Source organism: Hypomesus nipponensis, chromosome 17 (genome assembly GCF_054491055.1).
Source record: "Hypomesus nipponensis isolate SF chromosome 17, ASM5449105v1, whole genome shotgun sequence".
In the NCBI taxonomy this organism is placed as follows: domain Eukaryota; kingdom Metazoa; phylum Chordata; class Actinopteri; order Osmeriformes; family Osmeridae; genus Hypomesus; species Hypomesus nipponensis.
Window position 1 is genome coordinate 13768328 of NC_140377.1, and position 24802 is coordinate 13793129.

At 41.7% G+C, this 24802-nt stretch overlaps 1 protein-coding gene across 4 annotated transcripts in view; it reads right to left on the reverse strand.

Annotated features, from left to right (window-relative positions):
* ift70 (intraflagellar transport 70) overlaps positions 1–24802 on the reverse strand; it is a 54638-nt gene that overhangs the window by 16767 nt on the left and 13069 nt on the right. For 2 of the 4 annotated variants that reach the window (XR_014731726.1, XM_084677235.1), the window contains exons 3-14: positions 20366–20575; positions 20140–20196; positions 17126–17261; positions 16824–16928; positions 16455–16583; positions 15983–16032; positions 15611–15763; positions 10293–10358; positions 10048–10101; positions 9771–9836; positions 6557–6633; positions 6179–6389 (exon numbers count right to left, since the gene is read on the reverse strand). Coding sequence is in view for 3 of the 4 variants with exons in the window: in XM_084677235.1 (XP_084533361.1) it covers positions 6179–6389; positions 6557–6633; positions 9771–9836; positions 10048–10101; positions 10293–10358; positions 15611–15763; positions 15983–16032; positions 16455–16583; positions 16824–16928; positions 17126–17261; positions 20140–20196; positions 20366–20575 (1314 nt within the window). In the remaining variant the exon portion in view is untranslated. The remainder of the gene's footprint in view (positions 1–6178; positions 6390–6556; positions 6634–9770; positions 9837–10047; positions 10102–10292; positions 10359–15610; positions 15764–15982; positions 16033–16454; positions 16584–16823; positions 16929–17125; positions 17262–20139; positions 20197–20365; positions 20576–24802) is intronic. The other 2 variants (XM_084677236.1, XM_084677237.1) reach the window with 2 other exon arrangements.

A 24802-nucleotide genomic window follows, 5' to 3' on the forward strand; every position in this document is an offset into this window, starting at 1 on the left:
GGTTGCCCTCCGGATGTGTGGTGACACTACCGTGACAAGGCGTTGGATCTCCATACGGGGAAGCCGGTACTTGGACTGGACAGCCCGGTCCGACAGCACATTCAGTGGGGAGAAGTGCTGACGCACATAGGCATTTATATAAACTATCTGGCTTCACTATGAGGTTCCAGCCGAGTTTAATTACACCTGTCAGTTTCCCTGATATCTGTGAAATACCACAGGGTTGTTGATGTTTTTATATCTAATGTAAACTCATGCAGATGCGGAATGTTTGTGAAAACGTAATGAGTGATAGTAGTGATGATTCATTTTATTTATGTAGCTACAGGAACACATGGGCAATTATTTATTTTTATATCGTTATTTTTCTTCTTATGCTATTATTTTTCTTGTTCTGCATTTATCAATATGCATGGTTTTAGTATTCCTTTGTGTCAGATATAACTTTCCCTGACGCGGCTGCAGTGAGCGTTTGGTCGCTAAGAAGGCTGTTAAGAGTGGGTCAGGCTGATCTTACATTTCCTTCTTAGTGAAAGATCTTAAGCTAAGAACGACTCTGGGAAACACATCCTTCTTTCACAGCGCTCTTAAAAGTGCTCCTAAGAAGCTCTTAGCGCTTAAGAGCTTCTTAACGAATCTGGGAAACGCGGCCAATAACATTACACACATTTAACCATTAATGTAGCATATTATTGCCATCAGCTAGTACCAATTTTTGCATGTAGCTTACTCCTTGTCATTGAAACCAGTTCAGCCAGTAACGTATGACATGATTGAGGTTCAGGCAGGAGGACTCAGTACTAGTGATTACTTGATCCTTTCTTACACATGATACAATACATGTTTTGGAATAATTGTTCTGCTAGCAGCGGCTCCCTGCCACACCCAACGGAGACACTGTCTCGACATCCGAGCAGAGAGCAGCGAATGCATTCCCCCTACTAAAGTAACACAGTAGATTGAAACAGTGAGCATCCTGTGTCGCACTAAGCAATGCAGAATGCAGTGATATCCTTTTTAAATAGTCTGCCTTGCTAAGAAAGTGTGCCCCGACTGCGCGATATGACGAGATGCTAGTGACGAGCTAAGGTCTCGGAGTCTCCTGCATGAACCAGTTCTGCCTGATGAGCAAACTATTTCTACTAATATTTTGATAGTAACTGAATGTTAATGTAAGCTAGCTAAAACAAGTTTAGCTTGGCTAAACTGGTTTTCATAGCAACAGAAATCAACAAACTTTTCTCAGAAAAGGGGGGTGGTGGGAACATACAGTAAAGGTGAAATGGTACGCATCTGTCTGCCTTGAAGCTGCGTGTGCATCCTCATTGTTTGTAAACACAAGAACCCATTTATATGTAAAGATAACATCCAAGCTAGCAATTTTGCCAAATCTGACTGCAGTTTTGTACATGGACTTTAACAGTAAACTAGGTTTTCTCATTAATTGAATACGTCATTCAATGATAGTTATAGTTGTTAAACATTTACTAAATGAATAAAATATCAGTTAAATGTAAAATCCAACAATAAATGTGAAAAAAATAGAATTCCAATCAAATCAGAAATGTGTTTAAACCTAGAGGTTTAAACGGCTACCACTGCCTAAACTGACATGCACCAACTCAGAGCAATGAGTTTCAACAACCATTAGCACATTTACTCTCAATTCTTTTTACTCTACTCTTAATGTAAGACTATGTTTAAGTTATTGACTGAAATTCTCTGTCACAAACTGTCTATGGAGGAACCCTCCCTCTCCAAATTGCTTTGGTCATGCTTTCTTAAAAGTCTAGCCCTTACAATAATTGTGCCAAAGAAGACAATAAAATGACCAAGCTGTGTTTAGTTGATTCAACTTTATAGTTCTGAAAAATAAGACCTTCTGTTTCTTTTAAAGGGGCCTCAAAGTCCATTGAAACCTCTTTCCTATCAAAATGACACTTCTCACTACTATTTTGAAACTGCAACTGGCAAACGCTAGCTTTTGAAACAGTGCAGCATCACCTTTGTCACACCCCAGCATTTACATACAGACCACCCCTATGGTCTGGCCCAGGATCTCAGACACTAGTTTAGCTGTGCGCTGCTCTGTGTACTTCCACACAAACAACAAAAGAGAACGTTTGAAAGTATATAAAGTATATTGAAAATGGACCATCATAAATGCAGTGTTCCAGGCTGTAGTGGGTTCTAACAAGAGAAGTACCCTAACAAGAGAAGTACTTCTAAACATCAGGACTACAACTCCTGTGGATTTATTTCCCACTTTTCTGCTTCCTAGCGGCAGAATTAGTGGGAATTATAGTCAAAGCCACCCTCGGCTTTGTCTTAGCAGCGAAGCGCCGTAGGAGAGGCAAACGAGCCGGTGTACTGGTGCGACTCTGGGATATTTTCTCTCCAACGTGCGTTCACTGAGCAACAAACTGGATGAGCTTCAGCTACTGGTGTGGAAAAACAGAGACTTTCATTCATCTTCCGTTTTGTGCTTTACGGAGACATGGCTGAGTGAACTGATCCCAGACTCTGCACTACAGCTAGTAGGTTTCAAACTGCTGAGAGCGGATCGTGACCCTGTGCTCTCTGGCAAAATGAAAGATGGTGGTATTTGTTTTTACATTAACAGTGGCTGGTGTGAAGATGTGACAGTGATTCTGCAGCACTGTTCTCCTGATCTGGAATCATTTTTTATTAACTGTAAACCTTTTTACCTGCCACGCGAGTTTGCTTCATTCATACTGGTCAGCGTCTACATGGCGTCTCAGGCTAGCGCCAACGAGGCTCAACGTGTACTCGCCAACCAGATATTGTGCGTGGAGCATGAAAATCCGGATTCCTTGGTTATTGTGCTGGGCGACTTTAACAAAGGCAATCTCACTCAAGAACTCCCCAAATACAGACAACTCATCAAATACCCCACCAGAGAAGGGAACACTTTGGATCATTGCTACTCTACTATCAGTAAAGCATACCATGCGGTTCCCCGAGCAGCACTGGGTCACTCAGACCACCGCCATGGTCCACCTGATTCCTGCATACAGGCAGAAGATAAAGCGCTGTAAGCCTGCAGTGAGGACATCGAAACAGTGGACCAGTGAGGCTATGGAGGATTTGCGGGCGTGCTTGGACTCTACTGACTGGAATATGTTCATGACTGCCTCCAATAGTCTGGATGAGCTCACGGAGGCTGTGACATCATACATCAGCTTCTGTGAGGACTGCTGTATACCAACACGCACCAGGGTGAGCTACAACAACGACAAACCCTGGTTTACAGCTAAACTTAAGGAGTGGGACAAGGACAGATTCAATGAGTCGAAGAACAGGTTTAGCAAGTGAGAGAGGCTAAACGACTGTACTCAGAGAGGCTGAAGCGCCAGTTCTCTGCTAACGACTGCTTCTGTCTGGAGAGGACTCAGGCAGATCACCAACCACAAGCCCAGAGCCCCCCACTCCACTAACGACTCTCGTCTGGCCAACGACCTGAGCAAGTTCTACTGTTGTTTTGTAAGCCAATTGGACTGCCCTGAATCATCCCTTCCCTCCCCCCCCTCCTCACCAACTCAGTGACGACACTCTCCATTCGGGAGAGTGAAGTTAACAGACTTTTCAAGAGGCAGAACCCACGCAAAGCAGCTGGGCCAGACGCTGTCTCCCCTGCCACCCTCAAGAACTGTGCTGGCCAGCTGTCTCCGGTGTTCACCTACATCTTTAACACCTCCCTGGAGACATGCCATGTGCCAGCCTGTCTCAAGTCCACTACCATCATCCCTGTGCCCAAAAAGCCCAGGCCAACTGGACATAATGACTACAGACCTGTCGCCCTGACCTCTGTGGTAATGAAGTCTTTTGAGCACCTGGTGCTGGCACACCCTAAATCCATCACAGACCCTCTACTGGACCCCCTGCAGTTTGCCTACAGAGCCAACAGGTCTGTAGACGATGCAGTTAACATGGCCCTACACTTCACTCTACAGAACCTGGACTCCCCAGCATCCTACGCCAGGATCCTGTTTGTGGACTTCAGCTCTGCCTTCAATACCATCATCCCAGCCCTGCTTCAGGACAAGCTCTCCCAGCTGAACGTGCCTGATTCCACCTGCAAGTGGATCACAGACTTTCTGTCTGACAGGATACAGTGCGTTAAGCTGGGAACACAAGTCTCTGACTCCCGGTCCATCAGCACTGGATCACCTCAGGGCTGCGTTCTTTCTCCTCTGCTCTTCTCCCTGTACACCAACAGCTGCACCTCCAGTCATCCATCCGTCAAACTCCTGAAGTTAACCACCCTCATTGGGCTCATCTCTGGTGGAGACGAGTCTGATTATAGGTGGGAAGTGGCCAACCTGGTGACCTGGTGCAGCAAGAACAACCTCGAGCTCAATGCTCTTAAGACAGTGGAGATGGTTGTGGACTTCAGGAAGAACTCAGCCCCACTCACCCCCATCACCCTGAGTGACTCCCCAGTCAACACTGTGGAGTCCTTCCGCTTCCTGGGCACTATCCTCTCCCAGGACCTCAAGTGGGAACTGAACATCGGCTCCCTCATCAAGAAAGCACAAGAGGATGTACTTCCTTCGGCAGCTGAAGAAATCAACTTGCCAAAGACAATGATGGTGCATTTCTACTCAGCCATCATTGAGTCCATCCTCACCTCCTCTATCACCGTCTGGTACGCTGCTGCCACTGCCAAGGACAAGAGCAGACTGCAGCGTATCATCCGCAGTGCTGAGAAAGTGATCGGCTGCAATCTGCCTTCCCTCGAGGATCTGCACAACTCGAGGTCCCTGAGGCGAGCGAGGAAGATTGTGGCCGACTCCTCCCACCCTGGAAACTCCCTGTTTCAGTCACTCCCCTCCGGCAGAAGGCTGCGGTCAAAAAAATGTTTTTCCCTTCCGCTGTTGGCCTCTTCAACAAGGCCAAGGGTCCACACTGACTCTAATGACTACTTAAAACACATTACATTACGCAATTGTATCTTGCACATTTGTATTTTTTATAATATTTGTATTTTTATATTGTAAGTGGTCAATTATATTTTATTTTATGACAACTTATATTTTATTTTATTGTACATTTTATTTAATTCTAAATCCACTTAGTACTGCTAGTTTATGTACCCTATGTACCCTTAGTATAGATAGTCTACATATTTACATTTTAGGCTCCTATATGTTTATTGTATGCACCTTCCTGCCAAAGTAAATTCCTTGTCTGTGCAAACTTTCATTGCGAATAAATCCCATTCTGATTCGGAATGCTGACACTTTTAATAATCTTCCCAAGGAACCAGACACTCGACGGGCATGGCTGATGTTTGTCTATGAGAAGACTCCTGTGAAGTTCGACACTCATTTATTCATTTTCTCGAACCATTTCACCAAAGACAGTTTTGAATGAAAACCTTGAACAATTTAAAGAAGGATTTGCTAAGCCGCTGTTGCTGAAAAGAGGTGCTGTTCCAACCGTATGCTCATCACAAACGCAAGCTGTAAGTATCATTTTGTCACTAACAGTTAGCCTATTAGTAATGCTAATGTCTCCTGTATCTAGCATAGGTAGAATGCTAAAAATGTTTCTAAACACATCAACATACCTTACTTAGCAAATGACTCTAGCTAGACTAGCTGTAGTCGGCATTAGAAGGGAAGCTTCCGAAAAAATAGCCAGTAAAAATATAGCAGTCTAGCCTATTGCTAACGTCTGTCTAGATTATCTATTTGAAAGAACTGGAGAAAGGCAGGTGCTAAATACAGGATACGTTAGCATTGCTAATAACTGTTACAGACAAAATCATACTACAGCTTGCGATTGTGACCTCTTTTCAGCAACAGCTTCATAGCAAATCCTGCTTTGCATTGTCCCAGGTTTTCAAAACCGTCCTTGGTGAAATGGTGCACGCAAATGTGTGGAGGGTAGTGATGTTACGCTCGATACCGTGTTCACGAAGCGGTATCGACGTTTCGAAACAATTGGTACCAACACAAACGTGTCGAGCGTGGCTTCAAATGGGCAAAAACTACGTGATCACCTTCAAATAAATAACCTGCAGCCTCACTCGTTGTAAACCAACCAATCAGGGCGCAGCTCATCTATATATTCATGAGCATACCATAAATAGGAGAAAACCTAGCGTTTTTTCCCGGGAAAATTTCACTGGATGCATCAGCCGTCAACTCACGTTGTCGTAGTGTTTCTTGACGATGGGCTCGTAGAAGCCGATGGCCTCTTTATACTTGTTCTCCTGCATGAAGAGCACGTGGGCCACATTAAGATTCCATGTGTCGTGCTCGTTGCAGAATTCCACCGATTTACGAAAGATCTTCTCCACCACGTGGTAGTTCTCCCTGTTCCAGTAGATTTTGGCCTGAGCCATGAGGACTGGGATATACCTGTAGACGTGCACATTAACACAAACATTTGCTCAATGTACCGTGAACCAGGAAAGAAGCTGAGTAGGCAAAACAAGTCAGCCATGCTAATGTAAACATTAGTATGTGTACGCTAACACAAGTTTTAGTTTGCAACAACAAACTAACAGCTTTGTTTTTCTACTCACTTCTCCAATATTCCATCATAGTCTTGCAGAACTTTTTTTAAGGCTTCATCGTCACGCGCTAGCCGGGCTTCCTGCACCTTAGAATATTTTTAAAAATAAAAATCAGGGCCGGATAAAACCTAATGTTTTTTCAACATATCAAAGATGAAACATTTCGGGCTGTTTCCATGTGTGTACTACCGTATTTATTCAAATAAACGCAGCGGCAATTTTTACACAATGATAATTTTGGGTGCAGCATTTATTTGAGGGTGTGGTTTATTCGAGGGTGGCGTTTAATTAGTAAGAGATTTAGAGAATTGCAGCTGCAGTGCGGCCATAGACAAACAAAGAATAGACTAGGAGGTCAAACACAAAGCCTAGTATAAAATGAACAAAAAAAAAAAATGTCATGGTGCATTTTGAGAAGCTTCAAACCTGTAGCAAGAAAGCCACTTGTGTCTGCCAGTGCTTCGAGGGAATTATAAAACACTTGTGATTTACTTGTGTGATAAATACTGTGTTTTAATTTAAACAATTAGATAACCGTTTTCAGTTTTTTTTGTGCAGTGTTTAATCGAGGGCGGCGTTTATTACAAATGTTCATTTTTGGTGCAGCGTTTATTCGAGGGCAGCGTTTATTTGAGGGCGGCGAAGAAATATGGTATTTGTCTCAAATCACTGCTAATGGGAATCCAAACACAAAAAGTCCCTTTGAACTCCTCTACAGTTACAGGATGCAAATGCTGTAACACACAAAAAAAATATTGTCCAAATGTTTTTATTTTTTTGAAACGCATGCTCAGAACACATTTGGCTTCCCCATCCTCCATAGTAAAATATTACGAGACTTCAAATATGCCAAGAAGTTTTCTTACCATAGAACATAGTATGCTTGAGGAGGAGCTATTGAGAACAAATCTTCATTGGGCCTCATTCACCAATATAGTTATTTCTTAAATTTGTTCTTAAGAAAGTTCCTAAGAAAAATCTACGTGTGATTCATGAAGCGTTCTTAAACAGCAGAATTGTTCGCAGGTGTGTTCTTAGAATGATGAATCCCAATATTTCGTAAGTTGAAAGCTCGTGCCCCGTTGCTCCTATTTAGCATAGGTCAACGCCCCGTTAATTCCCATAAAAGGGCATGATATGGCAGGGCTGTGTGCACACTCAGAGAAATGTCAAAACGACGTGGTAAAGACGGTGGAGGCCTCGACAAAAGACAGAAAAACTTAATAATAATTCTGAAGTGGAGGTACAGCTGCAAGAAGTTAGCGACAAACGACACATCATATTTACGTAATAGCGTCGGCTGTGGATACAAATCAGTAAATAAAACCGATGCATGGTATGCAATTACTCATGCAGTGAACGCTGTATCTGGAGAAGTGCGCAGAACTGATGAAATGAAAAAATAAATGGTTAAACTTAAATCTGAATTCTTAAGCAAAAAAACTGACTGCTTTTTTTGACTGTTACAAATATGAGGACTGCTCTTGGTAGCCTAAAGCGTTCCAACAGGTAGCCTACTCGTCGCTCTCTGCAAATAAATCGGGATGGTCAAGGAAGACGTGATCCCTCCTCAGGGAACGATCTGCAACATTTTGCAGCAGCAATAAATACGCCATTGTGTGGTGTAGTCCTAGTGTACGGAATAAGCCTACTTTGGGTCTATAAATACAGTGATAAGTCACATATTATTTGATGGCAAAGTTCCCTGTTAACATAATTGATTTATATTGAAGGCAAAGCAAGGCTAGTTTACAGTGTTTGAATGACCCATCTCAGAGTATAGCCATATAGAATGTACGGTTACTGTATTGAAAAAAAAGACAAAACATAATTGCTGCAGTAAAGGCTTCATTTGCAACACGACAAGAAATTTGCAATATAGCTTCCATTTACAGTATTAACCGAGCTCTGGCCCTTCTCTGGGCGCCACCACACATTCTAACTCCTCTCCCTCTCCCTTGGCCTGGTATTTGTCTTCCTCTCCCTCGTCTTGGTACTTGTCTTCCCCTCGCTTGCCCTTGTCCCACTCCTCTCCCTCGTCCTGGTACTTGTCTTCCTCTCCCTTGTCCTGGTGTTTGTCTCCCTCTCCCTTGTCCCACTCCTCTCCCTTGTCCTGGTACTTGTCTTCCTCTCCCTTGTGCAAGCATTAGTGTATTCTTACTTTCTTTTGTTGCTCTATATTGTTGCTCTATATTGTTCTTTTCCCACACCAGATCAGCCCAAAGAGGTTCTCTTTACTGTCTATACCATATGGTCATGCAATTGAAAGAACCTCAACACCTGATTGTTTCCTAGTTGGGAATCAGCTGTGATGTACAGTATTTGCATAACTTAAGCTGTTTCTCAGTAGCAATAGAATAAAATACAGGGCATATATTTCTGTTTCAATTCACAATATAAACAGCTGTTCACTTTGACTTTAGCCAATAATTTAGGTTTTGAACATGATGTTATCTGTTTTGCTGACAGTGTGAAAGCATTGGTAAAGTAAAAATCGATTGTTTTGGTCTTGGTTGAACTTGTGTGTAAAAGAAGTTCAAGCATTTAAAATTTGTGTTTACTCTATGCATTTTGTGTCAAAGCAACAAGAAATGTGTTAATTGTACAGCCTACACAGACGGATGTTGTGCTCACTGTGTTAAGAGTTTAGGAAACTTGTTAAAGTTATTGAAAAAACCTTCATAGCGATTGTAAAATACTGTATTTATATAGGCCTAGCACAATTCATACACAATGGAAATTCCAAGTGCATTACAAATGAGCAGAAGTGTAAGTGTAGTGTGTATTTATTAAAACAAAACAAAACAAAAGTGTAAAATTATGAAAATTATTAGTTGGAAAATTATAAAGGAGAGAAATATTCAATTTTAAATTAGAACGGACGAAAAATGTATAACTACTTATTTTGCGCAAACATGTCAGCTCTCAATTGTGCGTAAGAGTGCTCTTGGGTGTGCGTAAATTCTGTTCTTACCTAAGAAAAAATCCCAAATAAACATTGGTGAATGCCAGAATCTTCGTGAAAACTGCGTAAGTGGGGTTTGAGAACAAATTTGTTCGTAAGAACATTTGGTGAATGAGGCCCATTGTGAACACTGCCATCATGCACACAGCAAGATTTTTATTGGTGACTAAAAAATTCATTTTGGAGCTAAGGTTTATAAGTTTATAAATCCTTATAATAATGAGTGGATCTAGCCAGAAAATAATGGAAGAATTTAACCTGTTTTCCTAGCTTGCGCAATTGTTCTGTGAGCATGGCGTTCATCTCATCAAACTTCCTAAAGGCCTGTATTGGTTAAACACAAGAGAAGCACATGATTCTTACATGGAGAATGAGTCTCAAGTATAATCAAATTGAATGTCTTCAAATTTCTTGACAGAAAATATACAGTTCTTGTCGGATAAAACTAGCCACATGATGCCTATGAATGGCATTGGGACGAAAAAAACGTAAACATAAACTTGTGTTTCTGTTTTAGTTCATGTGTGTGTATTACCTCTTCTGGGGCTGTCTGGCAGGTCAAAATGGCGTCTAAAAACTCATACAAATACTGAAATGACAAACAATACACCATATGAACCATCTATTAACACAGACTTTCTTGCTCTATCCAATACCACTAAGCAGTGAAGGGTGAAAAATACCTGTCAACTTTTTTAACAAATAGTTTGAGGAAAACTATTTAAGGTTAGATATGAAAAAAGGAAGAATGATCAAATACAAGATAGGTATACTTCATACCGGTGAGAGGAACTTGTAGGTGAGGTGAGCGTTTTCAGCCAGCACATCGGCAGCTAAGTCAAAGTACTAATAGAGGGAGGGATGAAAAAAGAAGAGGGGGGTAAGAGAGAAATAGGCACAGGGAGAACACAGAGAACCCAACAGAGACAGTAATACAATTTTAATTAAGACTCACACTAGTGCCAAAAGCACAAGGCCACTCTGCCATTGATCCTTTAATTAAAACTCAACATGGGCTCTCGTAACAACTGGGTAAAACAGAATGCAGCAATACTATGTGGGGCACCCCACTATCACAATGATGGTGAATTCCAACATTACAATGCAAGCCACTTGAAACATCTGTAAAGGTCATGGAAATACAATCTGGGTCATGATCATACACAATTAACACAAAACGGAAATGCTGAAAGCTTTGGATGTGGAGGGGGTGTCATGGATGACACGTAGGGTTGGGTATTGTTTGGATTTTTACAATTTCTATGCCGAAGCAGTACTTTTAAAACGATTCCAATTCCTAAACTATTCAGATTCTTGAAAAACTGAAGTAATACCATCAAAGAAAGGCTCTTTTATAGTTTTTTTTTTTTTTTTGAAAATTATTTTAATTTACCAATATATTAACGTTTTAAAGTAGCCTACTTAAATATATAATAAGTAGGCCTATGCCTAAGTCACCTAACACAAAACTACAACAATTTAACAACATTGGACCACAGGTTGAAGCCTTACCCAATTCAAATCAAAAGTCAAACATAATACCACAATATATTCAGATTTGAAAAATGTTTTTATAAGAGTACATCCAGGCGTTTTCTTTTGGAGACGCCCAAATGACCCTTGTAACCAAGGTCAAATTCTTAGGATAAAAAGGTATAATTGTTATCTCTAATGAAAGGTGGTACTTAGAACTATCATATATAACAACTAAATCCCTCATTAGTATTACTGAAACACAAAAACTGAAGCATGAACACATTGGAGAGCTTTATCTGATTCCCTGGATTGGCCCTCATAGAACACTGACATATTGCGCAATCGACTTTTATTTTGAAGGCTCCACAACACCTAGTATATGGGGTATGCAGCTAGCTCTAAGCTACAAGGATAACTAGCTAATTTCAGAGCCAGTCGAAGCCAGTTAGAAAATATTGTGTAGAGGGGGCGGGACGCACAGACCTAGTTGGCTTTAGAGGGCTGTCACCGGGGCATGGAAGCTCCAATTGGGTCGAACAAGGTGTCACTCAAAGGGTTAGAGTGTAACGGCCATTTTAAGACTATCCCCGGATTTGTACTCTACTCACATCTTATCCTATGAGCGATTGTTTGTGAGACACTGGAAAAACATTTTTTGACGAAGGAAGAATGAAGCAACAAGATCGTGGCTATGTGTGGATATAATTCATTGTTTGGACAACTACTCAACATGGTTTGATACTTTGGACCTTTGGGAATGTAAGCAGATGAGGTTTTGATGAGTTGTGTGCATACCTGGAACATTCCGAAGTAATCGTAGGTAAGTCAAACTTTTTTCTCTGGCATTGTTGAAGGAACGGTCACCGGACAAAGACGTTGACGGTACTTTCTGTTGCGAGTTGAGCTTGAGAATTGGTTTATTTCAATGGAAGCACAAGAATCGTAGCTTTCCAACAAGGTATCATATGTGTAGCCGTCTAAAAAAATATATTTTTGAATTGAGTGCGTTCTCACTGAGGGAGGGGGCGCAGCATTTCTGTATCGCGGGCGATACAGGACCTCTTTGACAAGTAACAACAAAATACATGTTGAGTTGGTATGCTAACTAAACCAGATTCAAACTTAAGCATGTGCAGATATTTGCCATATTTGCCTTCTCCGGCAAGATATGACACCTCTTCTGACTTATGACATGTCTTCCACAGGAGAAAACTCTCTCAGGTGGTGTCAAGAGGCCTGTACACACAAGTATGAGTTTGAAAGGGCAGACAAATTGGGGAGGCTATCCCGGGACCACGGACTGATGTCCGCAAGCTGTCGAACACAGTGCATCAGTACACAGTGCATCCCTCTGAAGAAGTATCCTGTGTGTCGCCGCATGTTTCAATAAATTCGACGTGCTTCCTCCTTTGCACGTAATCATTTTGAAACATTTGTTGCATTTTGCGATGTCGGAATCCTTGGCTGTGAAATACAGCCACACTTTCGACTTTTGCGTCGCTTTAGGCATTTTAAATGCATTAAAAGCTAGATAGCTTACAATAGACTAGCAGAGCAAGTGTAATATTTTACTAGCGATCATGTGCAGTGAAAGGTTAATATGCTTTTACGTCCTTCTTGGAGCGACAGAGGGAAAATATATGGAACCTAAATGAGGAACCAAAATTTGCGTTCTAATCCGGTCCAATTCCTACCGGTTGTGTAGGAACCGGTTCCATAGTGGAACCGGGTTTTGGTACCCAACCCTAATGACACGCCTCTTCAACATTGCATGGAAGTCTGGGACAGCGCCTAAGGAGTGGCATGAACGGGGTGATGGTTCCCCTTTTTAAAAAGGGAGACCAGAGAGTGTGTGCCAACTACAGGGGAATCACACTTCTCAGTCTCCCTGATAAAGTTTACTCTAAGGTGCTGAAAACAAAATATATAAATATTACAAGTAATTGTTATTCCCACATTTACTTTCTGCAGTCTGACTACAGTACGGTCAACTAAGTCGCCAATTACCAACTGTCTCCAAAATGTGCGTAGGCCTACGGATGGGTCAGAGTTTGCGTGGAGGACCACACATTCTCCCGTCAACTTAGTTTTTTATAAATCACAACCTTTGCGTGGGAAGTGGCATACGCACATTTCAGCCCCGTTTTGTGCGTACGCAACCTTTATAAATGAGACCCTGTCAAAAATATTAATCTATAAAGCATTGCATATTCCGTCGGTGAACAAGTTTAAGAAAGCTTTATTGCTTGTGGTCGCAAGGAGACTAGGGCTGCCACGATTCGTCGACGTTATCGTCGATGTTGACGCTGAAAATGCCTTTTTAATATATGTTGTCATTGTAGCTGCTAAATACACACATTATTAAAGCTAAAAAGTTGTCTGCCTGCTACCTTAGAGTTTCCATTGAATAAATGTTTAGGTAGGTTAAAATCTGGGTTTATTTTACGTTGGTTGATAGGATGGCTGTCTAGGTTAGCTCTTGCTATTTAGCTAACTTGTTAACCGTAACCATGACGCGTTGCTAGGACAATGAAGGCGTATGAAGTGATTTAAAGACGTTAGCCCTACTCCGGCTCTAGTGTGTGGTAAATGTACACTACCTGGTTCTTAGATAATTGGCGAGTATCGCTATCGAATCATTACCGAACTGGCATAAGCACCAGCCCAGAACCAGCACCTTGGAATTTTTGGTTTAAAAGGGGTGTGTGTTCGTGTATGTTGGGATATGTTATGTACCTTATCTAAATATTTTAATTAACGTTGAAGTTTATAGTTTAAACCTACAGTTTTGCACTTTAATTTCTAAGCCTTTGTTTGTTTGTCAATGATATATACAGTTTGTTGTTTTCAAAATAAAATGAACTGAAATGGTAAAAAACAAAAAGTCTACAGATTAATCGATAGAAAAATAGTTGTTAGTGGCAGCCCTAAAGGAGACAAAAACCTAACACGCCATTGTGCTACAAAATTTGTCTGCTAGCATGTTGCGCTAGCTAGCTATATAAACACAAGCACTCTTGACTGTCCTTGGTTAAGACAAAGCATGCAAATGTTTCATGGCTCTTTGTCATTGGCTCCTTGCATAGACCTGGCGCGGATGTGCGTGCGTGTTTACGTGTGTGCGTGTTTACGACTTCAATCCTGATTGAAACACAACAGGATCTCCTGATGTCGTTAAAGTGTCACATAAGTGTCAACAAATGGTCACCAGACCTTGCGTCTCCACCTATAGTCTTTGTCACACAGTATATCCTTAAAACAACCAAAACTCCCCTCTTCTTAGTCCTCAGCCCCAAGATAAGAGTCTTGTATGTTTACACAGAATTTAGAGATGGGGGTAGGCCTCTCTTTGCACCAGGGAATACTGAACACAGAATCATTCTTATACAGGATAACAGTTACATCTTCAATTTTTCCAACAGACCCCTGGAGAGGAGGGTTCGGCTGATTGTCAAACCTCGGATTGAAAAGGAACAATGCAGGTTCTGTTCTGGTTGTGGAAGGACGGACCAGATCTTCACTCTCGCAAGGATCCTGGAAGTATGCCCATCCGGTCTACATGTGTTTTGTGGATTGGAGAAGGAGTATAACCGAGTCCCCCGGGAGATACTGTGGGAGGTGCTGCGGGAGTATAGGGTGAGGGGGGCCCTTAAGGCAATCCAATCCCTGTACACCCAAAGCAAGAGCTGTGTCTGGGTCCTTGGCACAAAGTTGAGTTTGTTCCATGTGGGGGTTGTCTGCTCCAGGGCTGCGCTTTGTTACCAATCCTGTTTGTGATATTCGTAGACAGGATATCGAGGCATAGTCAGGGTGGGGAAGGGTTGCTGTTTGGTGGGCTGGGGATTTCATCAATGTTTTTTACGGATGATGTGGTCTTCTTGTCATCATCGGTCTGTGACCGCTGCCACTCGCTGGATCGTTTTGCAGTCGAGTGTGAAGCGGCTGGGATGAGGGTCAGCACCTCTAAATCTGAGGCCATGGTTCTCAGCAGGAAACCGATGGAGTGCTTAATCCAGGTAGGGAATGAATTCTTACCCCAAGTGAAGGAGTTTCAAGTACCTCAGGGTCTTGTTTGTGAGGGGGCACTCATTCTAGCTGTCAATTTTTGTTCCTACCCTCACCTATGGTCATGAAAGTTGGGTCATGACCGAAAGAATGAGGTCGCGAGTACAAGCGGCCGAAATAGGTTTCCTCGGGAGGGTGGCAGGCATCTCCCTTAGAGATAGGGTGAGGAGCTCAGTCATCTGTGAGCAGCTCGGAGTAGAGCTGCTGCTCCTTTGCGTTGAAAGGAGCCAGTTGAGGTGGATTGGGCACCTGGTAAGGAAGCCCCCTGGTTGCCCCCCTAGGGAGGTGTTCCAGGCACGTCCAGCTGGGAGGAGGCCTCGGGGAAGACCCAGGACTAGGTGGAGAGATTATATCTCCACACTGGCCTGAGAACACCTCGGGTTCCCCCAGTCAGGGCTGGTCAATGTGGTTCGGGATAGGGAAATTTGGGGCCCCCTGCAGGAACTGTTGTCCCCACGACCCGAAACCAGATAAGCGGTTGACGATGGATGGACGGATGAATGGACGTTAGAGAAGTACACAGAGCAACAGTTAAAGTCCCATTAGAGTATGGCTACCTCGTATCGGCAGTAGAGCAGCAGCAGGTTGCCAAATGTGACAGGGGGGAAAGGGATTTGCTGCAGCAGGAAGGCCAGCTTCTCAAAGCCCTCCGACGGCTTCTTATCCATGTTCATCAGCGCCTGGTTGTGCAGGGTCACCGGGTCCAGCTCCTGCCCATACATAGACATGTTCTATCTAACACCCATACACTATATACACAATACTTATACATGCTTGCATGCGTGTAGCACTGACGTATTGAAGGGGTGGGAGAGAATAACTTTCCACGTAGTAGGATAGCATCTTGCTGTATTATTTAAAAAACACACACATAAGGCTGAGGATGATAGAGAAATGGGCAAGGTCGCGCACACATAAACACACGGTACCTCGTCTGATCTGGGGGGCATGTCCGTCAATGCTTCTTGCGCGCCGTCATCTGCAAGGATTTCAATATCAGGACAGAGTCAGAGTCACGTTCAAAGTCAGACCGTGTTATTTGGTCAATCATAGCCTGTATATACTTTTCTTTATACAGCATATGTCTATATATAACATAACTAGCAATGATAATCAGCTTCCAATCTTGAAAATCCATTCCCAGTCCTGAAACTCTGCGTACACAGTAGTTTGCCACTTCATTAAAAAAATTATTCTTTGACATTTCATTCCATATTTCTGGCCTACACTTGGTATTTCTATATACTCATAATAGATCCTGCTTCATTGTCATTTGATATAGCTTAGAGGGCACAGAGGAGCTGAACGAGGTCCTGTCTGACATCCTTTAACATATGTGGAGGTGGAGTGTCCTTGGGAGTGGAGGGTGGCCTTTGATCTTGCTGGCGATCAGACACTCACTGTTTTTTAACTGGTACTCGATGGCGGCCTTCAGGTTGAAGCCCTCGATCAGGGCGGTCTCGTGAAGTCCCAGGGTGTTTCCCACACTCCTCACATCAATGCCCTCCGTGGTCATGCCCACACTCAGCTCTGAAGACGTATACACACACAGGTGCACCAGCCACACACATTTCCAGGTCACATGGAAGTACACGGGTCACACACACACTTATTCATAGGCCACAGAAACACACAAAGACAGACAGGTCTTGCACACACACACACAAGGGAGTCAGACAACACAAATGGATCGACAGATGAAAGGAGAGGATACCCGCATAACACGATCCATCCCTCTAAAACAAGACTAAAGATGGCCGCTGCTTTTACCCGGGTGCTCCCTGATCCCACGCTCTATGATCTCACTGATGTACTTGAGAGCCTGAGCATACTGCTTCATGCTGTAGTAGCACAAGCCGATGTTGTAGGAGAGGTCTGGGACAGACGGGGGAGAGATGAAAAGGAAGAGAGAGAGACAGACAAAGACATCAAGAGAGGAATAAGAGTTATTTTTACCATCATCCAAATGGTGTTTTATGTGAAACGGTCGCGGATTAGTTGTCGTGCATTACAAATGGTGCTTTTGTTTCTATCCATCAACTGTGTGTATGTGTGTCTGTGTATGTGGTCACCTGGTTTGTAGCCCAGCACTTGCATGGCAGACATGAACTTCTTGCAGGCCTCCTTGTACTCGCCCTCCTGGTACAGCAGACAGCCCATGTCCACGTCATAGTCTGGGTCGTCTTGGGGAAGCTGTTCCACCAGTGTCTGGAACAGACGAGGGGATGGGAAAACTGAGACAGAAGAATACGCTGGAAGTTCTGCAGACCTTTCTTTTTCTTTCTTTCATTTTCTTAATCCATCATTTCATTAGTGCGTCCTGTCTACTATGTTCGACCAACCCTTTCTTACTTTTCTGGCAAATGGAAAGTACACCTGTTTTCATTTAAGCTGTACAGTGAGCGGAACATGTATTGATGATTTTTGTAGGATTGCCCACTAGCAAAGAAATTATCAGTCTATAATTTTAAGGGTACGTTTATTAGAACATTGAGAGACAGAATAACAAAAAAAAAAAGGAGGAGTAGGGCTGAAGATACAGGCAAGGACAGCCATCATCACCAGTCTTGCCCTGGAGAGGCTTTGGCGCAGAGGAGAAGAGGCCTTACACCATGAAACCACAGGGAGTGAAGATCCATTAGCAGGGCTTTAAATTAACTTTTTTACTTGGTAGCATTGGTGCTCCCAACTTAAAGAAGTTAGGAGCACTAGCAAAACTTTAAATTATCCTTAAAAATGTTTGGGCATAAATAGACTCTGAGCCCCTCGCTATCTGAATCGTACTGTACTAATGAAGCTTAGCGCAAGTTCAGTCAGGCAATACCGATCCCTGCACTCGGGCATACTCAATAATGTTTCACTACTTACTCCCCCCGCTAAGAACACTGTTATCTGGGTTTCAGCGATTGGCACAACCGTCTATCAATCAACGCTGTCAAATCTTCCTTGTTGCTGTCAGCCTATCACAATGATCCCGTGCCTTTAAATACGATTCTCTCCCTGTTAAGTTTGTCCATGCTATCAAGTGCGCGACCCTCCATTTCCCCGTCACCACCCGGTGCCCTGTCTCTGTTCTTCAACTCCTTGGCTGGGTTGTCAGCTGCCACCAGTGTCTGGATTTGGTGGGGGATTCTTCTTAGGATGTTGGGCAGGCGCCCTTTTGTCAATAATTCCCTATGAGGTCTAAGCTCCAAACACTTGTAGTACATTTATCATTCTGTAATAAACATCACTTTACTCATCACAGGGGCCTGTTCTCCGTATTTCGCTAACTCAGTTAGCTGGATTTGATTGTTGACGATTTGTCATGATCTTGGATTGTTCGGTTCTTCGAAGCTCATCCTGGACTTGCTGTCATAGTAACAGGTCCTTAAGCTTGAACCTGCTCGGGAGCAGGTTTATTTTATGTATACAGGATTTGATTGTGGCTTTACTATGGAGCTAGAGAGCTGACAAAAGTATCTGAATTTGAATATGAAAGATCTGAAATATTTGTGTGTTGAATTTCACAAAACTGAAATATTTTGCTGTTGAATATATCATATCTGAATGATTTGTATCCAAATTTTTAAAAATTGAATTATTTTGATCCAGAAATACACATTTCTGACATTCAGATTGCGGGAATTCAATAAGCAGAATTTAAAATTAATCGCACATTGCGTGATAGATAGATCCAATTAGCACAGTCAGACAGGCTACTATAGCCTACTTTTTGAGAGACAGCCTATTGGTTTTCTCGTGAGGGTGTCATTTACATCATAAATTTGTTGGAACCACATTTAATTATTATATGACATTAGATGATAAACAAAGTAATTATGAAAATAAGAAAATACAAAGACTAATAGCCTACTGTAATACACGATAAAACATCTAATGTGGTCACTACATGTAATTAGTCTGCAACTTTTTGCCAGCCCTCTCCTGGATTTTGCAGACTGAGGTGTTCCCTGCAGTTTGGTTAAATCTTCCAATTTGGAGTAGCCTTCGGGCAAGCTCTTGCTATGTTGCGGAAAACACAGGCCGCTCTTTTTGGCCATGGTGAGCAGCCATAGACTTATGTGATAAGCCAATAGCAGCGTTGCTGATCAAGGTTTCTACTATCGATACATACCCCCTTTTAGACCAACGCATAAATCAATCCAGCTATACTAATCATAAACAACAAGGGTGTTGGAAGAACCGAATTAGCCAGATTATGATTAGCAAAATAATGTCATCTGGGATGTGTCATTTGATCTCGGATGTATTAAGTGACGTACGGAAAACGGGCCCCAGGTCTCTCCTGATGGAACTAGTGCTACAGCTTTCTTCTAATCAGGCATATTTCTCTTCTGAGAGATTTTATTTTACAAACTCATCTAAAAATACAATAAAAAATATTTAAACAATTTTTCAAATAAATTGTATTTATTTATTTTCTTTACTGAAGTAACTTTACTAGTATTTTCATTGAGTTCGCTATAGTTGCTGATATATAGTTCGATATATTTGCTGCTGTTTATTAGGTTGTCATGACTTTGTGAGTGATTGACGTCCTGTCACTGTTCAGTTGCTCATCCTCCAAGCGGACAGAGCAGCAGAAGACAATTAGTTTGAGTTCCGTGGAGCGAACAGTTTGTGATATTTAATAGAATTCTGAAGCAGCGGTGGCAATGATTTTGTAGCAGCACATTTTTCCATCTGAGTTCCTGGTGAGTAGGTACTTATTGTAATTAGCTTTGTTACATTCCATGTTACAGGAGATTCAATCTCAGGCTGAGGTGACCCCTGACCTGGCCCTCCGAGAGAGGAGCGTGAAGCGAGGTCTGACAGACAGCGAGGGAAAATTTACACGGACAGGACATGACAGAGCTTTCTACTTTGATATAGGCTAAACAGAGCCTACAAAACGTTGTATGTTGTAGTAACAGTTACAAAAGGAGAGGGAAAATATGGAAAGAGAGAAATGAAGAGGAGAAAACAATGTCTCCAAATAAAAGGATACATAAAAAAAGAGGGGAGGGAAACAGTAATATACAGTAATCTATAATGTAAAGATTAAGTAATGCAAGTAGATTATTAGTAACTTGAAACGTTTCACCTTTGCTCCAGAGTACTCCTCCTCACCATATTTGATAGCTGCTTGCAGTTTAATCATCTGGGTGCCAGATTAATAGAATTTGGGTAGGAAAAAAAGAAAGAAGAAGACATAAGAGGAATAAAAAAGATAACTTACTCCATCATTACAGCAATAACAAAACTGCAGTCGTTATATAAATAACTATAATTACTCTTAATGTACAGGTGTGTTTTAAGACCTACATTACCTTAGTATGGCTGTTGGGGTTGTCCAGGAGGAAGGTGGCCTTCATTGCCTCTGGGTATGCACAGGCCCCATACAGAGACTGGGCATAGTACAGTTTGTATTCCTCCACCTCGGGGTGCAGTTGGGTCAGCTGCTCGTAGCACTCCGCCGCATTGGTGAACTCCTGCATGTGATAGTAGCAGTAACCCAGCAGAGACAAGGCTGCCCTGGACTGGGAAAACACATGGTTTATGCAACTACACTCACTCAAGTGTGTCTATATACTTGAAGTTAAGTTGTTTAAAAGTTTAAAGAATGCCTCCACAGGGCTCTAGACTGCAAGATGTGAGACCTGTGGAGAAAAGAAAACATGTCGCACCAACACAGTCAGGGTATATTTTGGCAGATTGTAATCGTAAAGCAAATATTTGAGCTCTGCTCTACCAATTGAGGCTTGGCAATTGGTAATTTACCTGGAGATGACTGAGCACAGGGAGAAAGGGCTTGATAATCTACATTTGCCTGTCCTGTTGTAGCCAGTTTTGCAAATAGTTGGCACACATACATTAAATGTTGTTTATAGAGTTTATTCCTGTTATTTTAAAGCAGATTTAAAAAAATATCTAGCTGCAGGCAGCGAAGCGGGTTCCTCCGCAAAATGGCAAAATATTATAAAAATGTACATTGTAGAAGGTCAAGAGTTGGACAACAAGATAGCAAAATTACTTAATGTTTGGCCAACAACAACAGGCAGAATGGAGATTCGAACTCAAGAGCATGTGCTTGCAAGTCAGCCTTTCTATCTTCTGCTACACATCAACTGTTCAGTTCATATGAATAGAAAAGGCAGAGTAATAGCTTTGGTCAGCTTTGGGACAAAGTTTAAGCAGCTGTAATTCATTGATTTTTTCACATATTAAGATTAAATTGCTATGGTACTTCAGAATGATGTCATCCTGTTAAAGTAAACAGATAATCAAAATTATGACAGAGTCATAACTGACTATGGCTGGATTTGAACCTATGACCTTGCATTTTACAGTACACTGCCTCAGCCCATTGAGCTATTATCAGTGTTGGGAATTGTCATGGTCAGTTACTATATCAAAAAGTAAGCCGTTTCTCCTGTGGTAAGCGTTGTTAGATTCGCCCAAAGTTTAAACAGCTTTAATTCAATCATATTTTGACATACCAAGGTGAAATGGTTTATGGTACTTCAGAGTGATGTCATCTTGAACCCTACTAGGTTTATAAAACCATCAGTCAAAATTATATTTGATTTATTAACACAAAGATATTGAGACAATGTGAACATTTACATAAATACACCCCTTTCAGCCATTTTGTATTGCATTTCTTATTTCATGTCATTTTGGAAAGTAAAATCTACCATGGCGGACCTTATGGGTCCTTGAGGCTTTTTTGTTCCCTATGAGAAATAAGGTATGTATACCAATTTTCAGGCATTTTGGAGTAATGGGGCGCAGGGGAAATCACTTAGACTTTGGGCGTGGCTTATAGCGCCACCTATGGGCATGTGTGGACCACTAGCAGTCAGGGAGTAGTGAGTGACCTGTTGTATCATTTATTGACACAAAGATAGAGGCAATGTGGACATTTCCATAAATAAACCCCTTTCAGCCATTTTGCATTGTATTCCTTATTCATTTCCACCCTATAGGATGACACGTATTTTATACATGTATACCCAGTTTGAAGACAGTTGGACTTACGGATCAGGAGCAGAGCCGTTTTGTAGATTTACCCAAATTTTTACTGTACAGTAATATTTATCATGGCGGACCTTATGGGTCCTTGAGGCTTTTTGGTTCCCCATAAGAAATAAGGCATGTATACCAATTTTCAGGCATTGTATGTAAATGTCCACATTGCCTCAATATCTTTGTGTCAATAAATCAAATATAATTTTGACTGATGGTTTTTCAAACCTAATAGGATTCAAGATGACATCACTCTGAAGCAGGCTTTTTCCTGCATAGAGAAAATGTTGGCGCGCGCCAAAGCCGTTTTCGAGCGCCAATGACAAATCCCGAGCGCCAAAGGCAAAAAAAAAGTTTGCAATAAAGAAAAAAAAATATATAAGCTGTGTTCATCATGCGTGCAATGCATGTCAGCAAATATTTCCTCAATAGTTTGTTTCAAGTAGGCTACAGCCAAACCCTCGTTCTGTTTTGATCAACAGTAATCGAGTTGATAAGTGTGTCTTCTTGTCTGATCTATACGCAACTGTGCGGTGCGCGAATGGACAGAGTGGCCACTAAACTGTCGTTCCGCTGTGAGGGCCAGCCCGACTTGCACGAATACACCTGTACAAATGCAAATGAAATTTCCACTCAAAATGCTGACAAAAGTTTGATTTACGATTTCCAACGCAGCTTCCATTGGTATTCTTAACCTGGAATGATAATATATAGTGCAGTGTTTCCTCTATGTCAACATTTCTGCCGCCACTGTATCAGAAATCTGGCTGTACAACATTTTTGGCCGTCTATCAGCAGTGATTGTTTGAGTGCATGTTGGAAAATTGCACGGACACGCGCTTCACACCGCAGTTGACATTGCGTTTGTGCGTCCTTCAGAATTGTAAATCGTATAAATTATGTTGTCAGGTCATTTAAGCCTGTTATTGTATAAGTATATAGTTCCTGAACATTTTAATCAATTTAACTGGTGATTTTCGTTGTTTGTATTCTTCCCCTGCTAGTTAAATTGCACGTCTGTTGATTAGATAGCGATTGCTACACCTTGCTCAAGTTTGTATTTTAGGTGCATTATTGTGCTGAAGAAGTTTTAATTAATAAAAAGTGGGTACGTCAATTATGAATTGGCAGTAGCGATGCTCCGATCTGATTGGCGCCGATCCATATCGGCCGATATTCCAATTATAGGTTTTGATCGGCCGATCAAACATGGCCAATCAAATGACATAAAATCTGCGCAAACTACTATCAGCGCCGTTTTAATAAAAAGTTAGGCATTGATGGGTATTTCAGGCCGCCAATGGTAATAAATGATTCTTTAACCTTTTAGATGCGTGAGTTCAAAATATTTCAGACGCTTCCACCAGAGTGAGTTATTTTACACTGGAATGTTGCATGTTCCCTGCAATAAAATGGATGGTTGTCAATTCATAATACTCTCTCGTCTCGTAATTTAAATACTTAAAATACAATATCAATGTTGTTAAGAATAATTTATTTCATAAATAACGCTACACAATAAATAGAATGCTTCAATCGACACTGTGATCGGTATTATCGGATCGGCAGATACTGATTTCAGTGATCGGCACCAAAAAACTTGATCGGATCCTCTGTAATTGGCAGTATTTATGACATTTAGAACATAATTTATGAGAGTAAGGTGTCTAAGTAGCCTAACTTTATCGCTTTATGGGAAATAGGACAAAAATATGTGCAATATTACATTAGCTATTAGACTATTGCATTAACCTGTTCCGAAATATAGGTTTAGTTTCGGCGGGGGGCGAAGACCCATTTTGACCCAGGAAAAGTCCTGCTGAAGTACCATAAACAATTTCACCTTGGTATGTCAAAATATGATTGAATTAGATCTGTTAACACTTTGCCCTGCACCCCATTACTCCAAAATGTCTGAAAATGCATGCCTTATTTCTCATAGGGAACAAAAATGCCTCAGGGACCCATTAAGTCTGCCATGATAGATTTTGCTGTACTGTCCAAATTGTGTAAAACCTGTTTTTCAAACCTAATAGGTTTCAGGATGAAATCACTCTGAAGTACCATAAACAAATCCACCTTGGTATGTCAAAATATGATTGAATTTGAGCTGTTAAATTTTTGGCCAAATCTAACAACGCTTACCACAGGCGAAAAAGCTTACTTTTTTATATAGTAATTGACCGCACCATTTCTTAACACTGAGAATAGCTCAATGGGTTGAGACAGTGCACTGCAATGTGCATGGTCACAGGTTCAAATCCAGCCACAGCCTTTGGACCGGTCATGATACTGATCCATCTGTTTAGTTAAACAGGATGACATCATTCTGAAGTATCATGCTCAATCTCCATTCAGCCTGTTGTTGTTGGCCAAACATTAAGTAATTTTGCTCCCTTGTTGTTCAACTCCTGATCTTCTACAATGTACATTTTTATAATATTTTGCCATTTTGTAGAGGGACCCGCATCGCTGCTTGCAGCTATATTTAGACATTTCGTTTGAAGAGAAAGTTGACAGTAGGCTACAGAAAGTGTGCATTATTGGAAATTTCGGTTAACCAAATAGCTATTTCGCTTTTTTGCCAGGCGAGAACAATGACAGAGCGAAGTATTCAAGTTTACAGTTTATTTAATCCGTTAAAATGCGTTGGCAATCATACTCGAAACATGGAGCAAAAAAAACAAACACTGTAGGCCGATGTGGTGAGTTCCATATTTCTAAAAAACCAAGTGAAC